Source organism: Pleurodeles waltl, chromosome 1_1 (assembly GCF_031143425.1).
Source record: "Pleurodeles waltl isolate 20211129_DDA chromosome 1_1, aPleWal1.hap1.20221129, whole genome shotgun sequence".
Classification (NCBI taxonomy): domain Eukaryota; kingdom Metazoa; phylum Chordata; class Amphibia; order Caudata; family Salamandridae; genus Pleurodeles; species Pleurodeles waltl.
This window is the reverse complement of record NC_090436.1, coordinates 82,155,465-82,165,359: the sequence shown is the minus strand read 5'-3', so window position 1 is coordinate 82,165,359 and position 9,895 is coordinate 82,155,465. Positions and strand designations below refer to the sequence as shown.

General features: G+C 40.8%; 1 protein-coding gene across 1 annotated transcript in view; it reads right to left on the bottom strand.

The window, feature by feature from the left end:
• Window positions 1–334: 334 nt before the first annotated feature.
• Window positions 335–9,895, bottom strand: part of MYORG (myogenesis regulating glycosidase) — a 68,235-nt gene continuing 58,674 nt past the window's right edge. Inside the window, exon 3 of the mRNA XM_069215979.1 lies at window positions 335–9,074. Coding sequence (XP_069072080.1) covers window positions 6,863–8,899 — 2,037 coding nt within the window. The 5' untranslated portion in view covers window positions 8,900–9,074 and the 3' untranslated portion in view covers window positions 335–6,862. The remainder of the gene's footprint in view (window positions 9,075–9,895) is intronic.

The following is a 9,895-nucleotide window of genomic DNA, read 5'->3' as shown; positions in this document are numbered from 1 at the left end:
CACGTTCATTGTGAAGATCTATGTTTCCGAAAGAGGTAGAAATGGATATTACATTTTCTAAATGCAGGTAGCCATAATATTTTGCTTCAGAAAAATGCGAACAGATGCACATAAAAACTGTTCTTTTTAATTTTGTGTACTTGGGTTGCATCATCACTTACGTAAGTCACACCGTAGATGGGGAATTAATTAGTTCCTTTTAACCTTAGAAAATATAAGCAATTCTGGCTGTGCCAAATTTTTATTTTGCTAGGAGTAAAGCATGCAGAAAGCCACAGAGACACTAAACAGAGCATGTATACATTTTATAGTTTTTTTTTCTTATTTTCTTATTATGTCTTATTAACAATCAGAATGTAAGAGACTGCCGAAAAACACTAATCTGAGGAAAGGCATAAATTAATAATGTGACTAAAAAGGTAGACATTTTATATGTGGTGGTGTCATCAATGGTTCACAGGTTCCAGAGTCAAGACTGGAAAAAACCATGTGTATATTGAATGGCCTAATGCCATGTAGGTTGGCATCTACTTTCACTCTTGGCCAATTCCTGGATTTTGTAGTGACAGGTAATGTGGTTTGCTCTGTGTGCTATACAAATACCTTCACTCGGTTACCTTTTTGTTTTGTAAATAATTTATCTATACAGTGTAAAAGAATAATGAAGACAATCCTACTTTAAAAACAGTTGCTTAAGAAAGATAACATTTGAAATTATCTTATTGTGCAAAATTCAACCTCAAAAAGAGAAATGTTGTCTTTAAAAATCATTAATGTGCTTGTAAATAAAATGTAAATGATGCCACTATTCCACAGTTGGACTCCAGAAGAATAAACAAATCATATTGTTTATAATGCAGGCTGTAATTAGGTCAAAAACTGGTATTTCTGTTGCTGGACTCACTGATCCTCTTTTTATCAATTTTGGAAAGATTGGAAACAGAATCAGCACAGTGGGACCTGAACATGTAGAACAGAGCTACCTTAATAGAAACTTTAAGCTCTTGTGTGGTGCACCTCCAAAAGTGATTTTAAAAAAAATAAAACAAATCTAAATCTGCATTAAAGAGCCCCATAAATGCATCATTAGTTTATGCACTGTGAAGTCTTGGCTATCCAGATATTTTAAACAGAGACTAAATTACACCAACTAAGATTGTTAATACTTGGCGTGATTTCATAAACGATATGTCACAAATAGGTTCAAGATAATTCTACCAGAGACAGACATGCTGGATATTGAAACTGGACACTGTTTGACCATGAAGGCATAACGAATGACATGATTTGATGATATTTCTGGATTAACACAAAGTGGCACAAGAAACAATATAGTAAAATGCTATTAAATTACAGGTAGTACAATCATGTACCAATGACAATTAAACATGAAATGAGGAATATATCTAAATTGTACCAGTTCTGGAGAGAGGAAGGACTACCCGTGACTTGCATGTGATTTTCTATTTTGGTGAAGGAGTTCGTGTAGCCAGATTAAGATCGGATGTAGTTTTTTGTTAGATATTTTTTGTGGATTCTTTATGACAGATAAAAAAAAAATCCCCTTACGTTTTGCTTTTGGAAGAGCATTGTCTGCAAAATTGTAAGGCTTGTGCGTCTAATGTGTTCAGTAAAATAGCTGGTTGACCACATTAGTGGAATATCGCGTTTCATTATTCATTAAAAGCAATAATTAACAAAAGGTATCATGAACCCCCCCTCAGGCTAAGTCAGGTTTTGGCACAAAACTTTCAAGTAACCATGAGCACCTCACATACATCATCCCTCTGTAGTTACTGATTACGTCTCAAAAAGAATTTCATTTAGTACAACTAAATATTTGGAAGAGTCATATTGTCATAATTCGGGAAAACTGTCCTTACCCTTGAAAGGTTTGGAAGCACTTGACAATCGGTCGTGTATTTTTACTTTTAATAAAATACAATTGGCACAGCTTGACTTTTATTTTTCTTAATCATGGATAAAAGGATGAACCTCGTATTCTTAAATACTAATCATCTACTGGGGGTGTACATAAGTGACAAATATGAACTAAAAAGGTAACTTCACAACTTTTAACACCGAGGACCTGTCATCTTGAAAGCTATGTTGCTGCACTTTGACCCTCACTTATTTGTCCTTAATGGTGTACTCTGACAGCATGCAGCTGGAAACAATTGAGACTCGGATGCATCATTATAGTGAGATGCACAGTTGAGTGTGGACAATAGATTTCAGGGTGAATTAGAACTTTGGAATGTTGGGATCTCCACTGAAGACAAGGGAGTAGCTCCAGGCCTATAATGGCTGGTATAAGCCCGGAGGTCCAAAATTCCAAAATGTTACTTTCTGTTTCTCCCTTTTTAATTTAGAACATTCTACCTTTAGTGTGTGGAATGTTCTAATAGCCTTGCAGCCCTTCTGCCTCGGCTATACCGGTTGTTAAAGGTCCTCTCTCTCGTTATAGGCCCTCGCCGCAAATGGTAGAGCCCTCAGAAGCGGGCTATATTACATCACAGTTGAATTACTGACAGTGTCATTGACAAAAATACTTGAATAATTATCATTAGCTACAGTTTTTAGGGAGTTTTATTCATACTAGGATTAATTATTTAAAGCAAATGTCCTGCTGTCAAAACAGTCTGTTGTTTAACAGGATTGTTGTTCCAGTAAAATCACCAGAACACAGCTGACCGAGTTATTATATCATACAAAGATTGTACCCTTGACCAACGTGGACAACCTACACATATTTCTGAAAAGCTGCAATCAAACTTGCTATGCCAGTTGCTGCTTCAAAAACAGAGAATACACTGGCCGATTTTGCTGCTATGCTTATGTTATTGTCAGTCAGTTGCTCACCTTTCATTAAGAAGAGCTGGTGTCTTTAATTTGTTTGAAAATATCCCTTATTTCAGCTTTGCAAAAAAAAAAAAAAAAAATCAAAAAAAAAAAATCATAAGGTTCCTTTATTTACACATTTGCACCACCACAGTCATCTTGGATGCTTGAGTATTGCCAAATTGGATGAGATGTCACTTTAAATCATACCACTCGTGGTGAAGGTGCAGTGATGAACAGGTGAAGAGGAAACATATTTTTGTGTTAAATACCATTATTACGTAGAAGTAAAAAAATACAAGAAACCTTAATCAATAGTCCAGAAAGGCACTTTTCTTGCTCTTCCTCCATCTCGTGTGCTTTGTTTCCCTTTTCCATATTTACTAGATTTATATGGACACACCTGCAACTTTAAAGGCAGGCAACCTCGCAGTCGCAGGCTGGAAGCTGCCTTTCCTTTAGAAAGGCCATGGCCATCTGCAATGAGAGAGTACAGGTGGGCGCGGAGCCCACATCCCTTCTGGCCATCTGAGCATGAATTATGCAAGAGGTGAGCTGTTTCCACAACACCAAGCATGTGTCAGTAAGTATGGATCCCAGACCTTGGCCAACCAAGGGCAAAGTTAATTGCACTGCAATAATAATAAAAAATAATCACACCTAGACTATAAAAACCTTCTTGTACAGATAAAATAAAGACATATTGAGAACATGCCCTGCAGAGCTCAGATCAAGTCCTGCCTTTGCCAAATGCCTCCCATTAATTTGCACCATTAATGATTCAACACTGCAGCACAGGGCACGAAACAAATAAGAAGTTGTATTTTGGCACGGAGTGGGCCTGGCTCTAGCCAGTTCTTGGTTCAAAGGACGGATTGATGGACAGAGAACTACAGAAGAGGCACTTGCATTGGTGATGCTCTTCATTTGAATTTCCTGCTCTCGCTCTCGCTCTCAGGCTTTGGTCCAATCAAAACACATTTCCTAGGCTATGGACGTCTCGCAAGAAGGGGCCCTGCCTGCCAGATATTGAATCCCTCCCCAATGAGGGCATCAAATGGAAGGATGGGGACTGCTCTGCTCATGAGGCACGTCAAGTGACACCACGCAGTCGGTCCTGGATAGGAACGGAGTTTAAAATCATATCTCAACTTCCAGTAGCTAAGGCTGTGGAGATGAACCAGAGCCTCAGATATTCTCCTCAGTCGTTTAAATTACCCACCTTAGCACAGCTGCATATTTTTTGTAACAATCTTTAATAATAGATTAAAAACAGAAGGCCGTGTTGCTGCTAGATTCTTTTTGGGGTAATAATACAATTAGCAGCAAAGGTAGCTGTAACTTGGATGTGCGTTTGGTAAAAAGATTCCAATCTGAACTCTGCACTAGTCTCCTGAAAGGCAAGCAAACCGGCCATTAGTAGGTCTTTGGGTAATGGACAAGTCGATGTCTCTCTACGACATGTTTCAACTGCGGCATACATTCACGATATGGCCACTATTTACACAAAACTTTTTTAAAACCACTTTGGTAAGCAGGGATACAGAACTTCCAAATTTTCTTTCAGGATCCAGGATCATGTCCCTCTTTGAAAGGGACCTGATGACAGAGAATGATGCACTTTCCAAATGGGACTCCAACCCCATTTAAAAGCAAAACTCTGGTACACCCATTTCACAATACTATTTCAACATTTTGGGGATTCTTTGTCTTAATAAGCTAGATGGGCTAAACAAGGCAGTGCCTCTAAGGGCTTAGTAATTAGTAGGTCTTTGTGAAAGATCTTGAACCGGGGCTTGCAAGCAAGGCCAAAAGCATGCAATGCCACTCACTCACTCTTTGTCCTCTTAACGCAAGATTGGGTTTGCCACAACTGCAGGGTTTAATGCATGCTGGCGTATGTCCCAAAACCTAAAACAACATTCTAGACAAAGAAGCAAGGGAGGAGAAGGAGGCACCGTCCCTCGTGAGGGATCACTCAAAAAGGAAAATAAGACGCTGTCTAAACAGATCCTGACCTTTCGTGGCTGGTGTTTGTAGATGTTATGGCATCACCAAACTTGCTTAGAAAGGATTAGTGGAGCACTTTTGTGCCATCCCACAGGCTGTGACTTGGCAAACTGCCATCTCTACTAAAGCCCTGGAGAACTAGAGGAGCAAATGAGAGTAGCTGCTTTAAAGACGCCATAAACTCGGATAAAGAATCTGCCTATAGCTTTGGCGGAAGAGATTTTTTTGTAAACCATGAGAAGACAAGACTATCTGCATCTCTACAAGGGCTGTAACAGGAACCCTAGACAGGTGGATCATTCTGTAGCGCATATGACACAGTCCCTCTGTCAAGGTCTTAGTGACCTTCAAACAACTGTGTCCTAGCTCACCAGTTCCAATTTCTATAGGCGGATTTTAAATACTGCAGAGGTCCCCTATGCATTCCCGTTGAAAGCCACAGTAAGAGATGCACTGATAGACATTCCGAATAAGCGACACGAAGAATCAAAGTTTATAGACATCTGGAAAGACAGCCGGAGAATACTGCTTTGCTATCAATGGTATGTGCATTTGGAGATGTCAATAAATGTATTAATAAAGTGCAAGGCGATAGCACACGAGGCGCATATTTAGATGTTTATGTACAGCCTGATCATAGTTATCTACGCCCTCACTATTTAAAATGTATAGAATTTTGCAGAACTTTCTTGTTTTTTCTCCAAGAGTTGCCCACAGAATTCAAGACACAAAGTCAGCGGAGTTGTGGCCATATATAATGATTAAAACACAATGCATTCTGATACCTGAATGCAAGTAACCAGCTGGATTTATTCCACCTTAATTAAGAACACTGTTGGTTTATAGAATGGGATCTTATAGAATGGGCTCCACTATTCGACCCCCAAATCCAATCTAGGATGGACGACAGACAGAGAGATCCTTATGTGACTGTCATCATGCTGGGGCCATACATCAGCCTCACGTCCCCGACATCCTGTGATATTTAAATGGACAGGGAAATAATCATACTACAATATGTTAAATTAAAGTAAGTCTTCCTGATGGATTAGCCAGACCTGGACAATTCATAGATGCTGCTGAGAAATTAGTTTAATTTCTGAATGAAAATACTCTATTAAGAGGACTGGCCGTCTTACCAGCAGCCAGGCACTTTGAAAAACCAGGCAACAATTAGAAGTGTTTGAGAGCCAATCAAAATCTAGTTTCCATGCCGAAACAGCAGTTCCCCTTTGCTGGAGCTTCTCAAAGCACTAAAGACACCAGGAAGGGCATCCATGACTGCCAATGTGCGAGAGAACAGTGTGGAGGCAAAATATATACAAATCAACATTTGGGACTCTGCGTTGTGGCAAGGATTTATTCTGCATTGCCTACCGTAATGTAGGTGAAGCAGAAAGCAATATGGACACAGGTAGCCAAAACAGGATTTTAGCGGGAGCAGAAAGGTCTGCTTGGGTGTTCGAATGTCAATTTAATGCACCAGACATAGTCACATCAGGTTTATCTTCATCCAGCTAAGGTCTTATGGTGATGGCAATCCTGTAATTTTTTTGTGTTGTGTTACTGTGCCCCAGGATGAAGAAAGCTCCCAGTTCCAACACGTCCACCCACAGATGTCTACAGATATTTTACCCAAGGAATTGACCAGGCTGCACAAGGTTACATAACAGGGTCGAAAACTGGTCAGCAATAGTCCTACCAGATAACTGAGACGTTCCATTTCTGCAGTACTGTTCAGAGCTACAGCTTATATTTTTTGATGAATTCTAGTTTTCTCTATTTAAAGTATTCTTGCTATTTTTAGTAAAGCACAAATATCTGAAATATCACTTTCTGTGCACCAACACTCAATCATAAATTCTGAATTGAACACAGAGCCAGCAAACGTTCAAATGATAAAACAGAAAGCACTGTTCCAACTAGCAAGCCAAAGGGACACTCTTAAATGAAGTAATTTTTTAACCCCCAAGCGGTGGCTCAGAACCGAGGATTGTGGTACTCTGGTCGATTAGGACACCCAAATAAAATATGCAACCTCATCTAAATCAACAGGATAGTCTGTTAGAAAGCGAGGAGTCTTGACAAATAATTCTCCTTTGTAACTGCGCCACTTGCCTGCGGGAAGATATACATCTCGTTCCTGCTTGCCCGGTTCCAAGACCGGGGCCACCATGAGAGTGTCTCCAATAAGGAATTGGGAGTCAATTTTATGAGCTCTCATGTCATTTGGGGCGATCCACCAAATTGGCCTTATGATTGGATCTCCAGTGTCCGTGACCTCACCTGCAAGCTCTAATAGAAGAGGTGCAACCAAGGACTCGTGGAGCTCTGTAAACTTCTGGGCTATTTCGATTACTTCCTTATCATAAAGCCAAGGCGGGACTGAGAACTGCATTGAGGGCATGAATGCCGATAGCTCAAGCCAACGAATATAGAGTTCTCTGTCTGGCAATTCGTCCGTCGCATCAGTGGCATTAGGGTAAAAGTTGCCTCCTATCATGTCTGGCAAGATAAATGGATAGCCCAGCATGCTAATTGTTAGAACAGTAGGAATCAAGGACTTTAGCCCAAGCTCATAGCCCCATACTGAGTTACGATCAATAATACGGAAAAAGCAAGATATATTTTGTGACTGGTAACCAACTCTTACCTCAGCACGATCATAAAATGGTATAGCCATTTCTGTGTACCTCCGACTGAATATGCTAGGATCAGACAATGGCCTGAAAGTGCTGAACTGTTTTGGAAGATAACTCGTCTCACCCGCATCAAATTTAAAAGATGATATGAAGTACTTAGATTTGAGCCTTTTTAAGTTGTTCTGAAACCACTCTCTCGCATTTGGGTTAGTAAAATCCAAGATTGCCCCTATACCATTCCACCACTGGACCATAGCCGGAAGTTTGCCACTAGGCTCCTTGACAAAGAGCTGCCTTTCTATCCCCACCCCGAAATTTGGAGAGTTGTAATTTATGAACGGGTGGATCCACAGTGTTACTTTGAAGCCTTCCTCTTTGAGTTTTTTGAACATTTCCGAGGCATTGGGAAACTTGACCGGATCAAAGTCAAAATCGCCATACATTTTTGAGTACATGTCATCTATTTCAATGTGGCTGCAATTAAATTTGTATTTTTTAATTTTCTCTGTGAAGAGCAACAGTTTCTCTTGGTCAATGTCCGATTTATACAAGGCCCAGGTTGACCAGATTGGGTACCGGAAAGCATTCTCAGAGGGTATCTTTGTAGGCTTATTAAAGTACCGCCTCACCATGTATTTATGGATGGATGTCACATCTGAACCTACACAAACTCGATAGCTCAGCTCTGGGAAGGGAGGCTGACCTATGGCAGGTCTGTAAGAGGAATCTTGGTACCTAGCTTCAAAGAACAAAGACTTTTCGGTGCTGTTCCACCCAAGGTGAAAAGGGCATGAATCATTGATCTTAATGGCTGCAGCTTTTGACGATAGCCAATACCGCTCCAGGATGCCCCCAAAGCTGTCCCTGAAACTATACACATCACTTGTCACAAACGGTTTCGGCTCTTGGTAACCAGAGAGTTTTATAGGCCAGTGTTGTACACTCATTTCTGCTCCTCCATACCAATGGGCATCATCCCAGAACATGGTATGTTGAACCTCGGTGTCGGCCCTGAACTCCTCCCAACGTACTCTGTAGCACATGACCGTGTCTTTTGGCTTCACGATCTGAATAAAGAAATTCAAATTTCCTTTGTCCGATTTAGTGCATTTTAAAATATCCCCCTCTTTGGAACAGGAGTCCAGATTTAGGGTTCCTGACTGGAAGGCCAGACGAAAGACTACTTCCTCGTTCCGGTTCTTGATAATGAAACCATCTTCCTTCAGGTCTAGCAATTCAGTTTTTAAGCGACTGGCCCTCCTCAGCGATGCCGAGTAGTAGCACCATGAGACAATCGCTGCTATCACCAGAACAAGTCCCAGTAGGATAGCACAGATCATAGGTTTCAGTTCCTTGGATGGCTTCGCCTTGACAGGGGTGAAGTTCTCTGGCAGGAAGGAATACATTCTGATGACTTATCTGGCAAAGTTACAAATGTTGAATCATTGCCTTATGGAAGCCCCAGTAACAAATGAGTATTCAAGTCAGAAGATTATGTCCTTTTTCATTTATTTCTTTACACGAAGAGAGGGCGCCATCATTCCAGACCAGGCAGAGATCACCCTCCAGAGCCCCACATCTCTGAAAAACAAAAAAGGAACAGCATTTCAAACCAGATTATTTATTAAAACAAAACATGCAGAGAACACAATGCTTTACACGTGGCTTCAAAGAGGTTAATTACATCTTCAGAAATACTAAGCAAGAAACTTGTTAATAGGTACAAGTACATCTGCAGGACCTTTTCCTCTAAAGCACATCAAACATACATTCTCCATATTTGATACACCTTAGCGCACCTCATTAGAGAAAGATGACAGCTGTCACTGATGCTGCGTTGCTGTGTCAGATTCATGAAGCTGCCCCAGGCACTACCAGCATAGAACACTGGGTCCAAGCGTCTTAGCACCTTGTGCAGCCCCCTAGTACAACTGATGAGTTCTTTATAACAGCAGTCTACAAAAAAAAAAAAAAAAAAAAAAAAAAAAACTTTGGTAACGCTCTTTCTGGTAGAGACTATCTGCAGATTCCTCACCTTTTTAATATTTCCCAGCGGTCAGAAGTACCTCTGCACACCGGTAGGTTGGGCCGTGCGGCTCTGCACTGACACCATTCCCCTCTGGAAATGAACTGCGGGGCCCACATAGACACCACTCCCATGTGCCGATGTCAGTTGCTGTCTAGGCTGTCTGCGCCCAAAGACGCAGAGCCACAACAGCATGTTGGCTTTGACCATTTTGCAGATTCCCTTACTTGGGATCTTTTTAATGGGTAGGTCTCAATTTACAGAATGGTGAGGATGGAAGTGTTGTTGAGGAATCTGTGGTTAAATAGAATCTTTACAGTTGAGAGCATTACCCAAGGTAAGTAACGTGTTCTTCTCACAGAATTCTAGTTGCAGA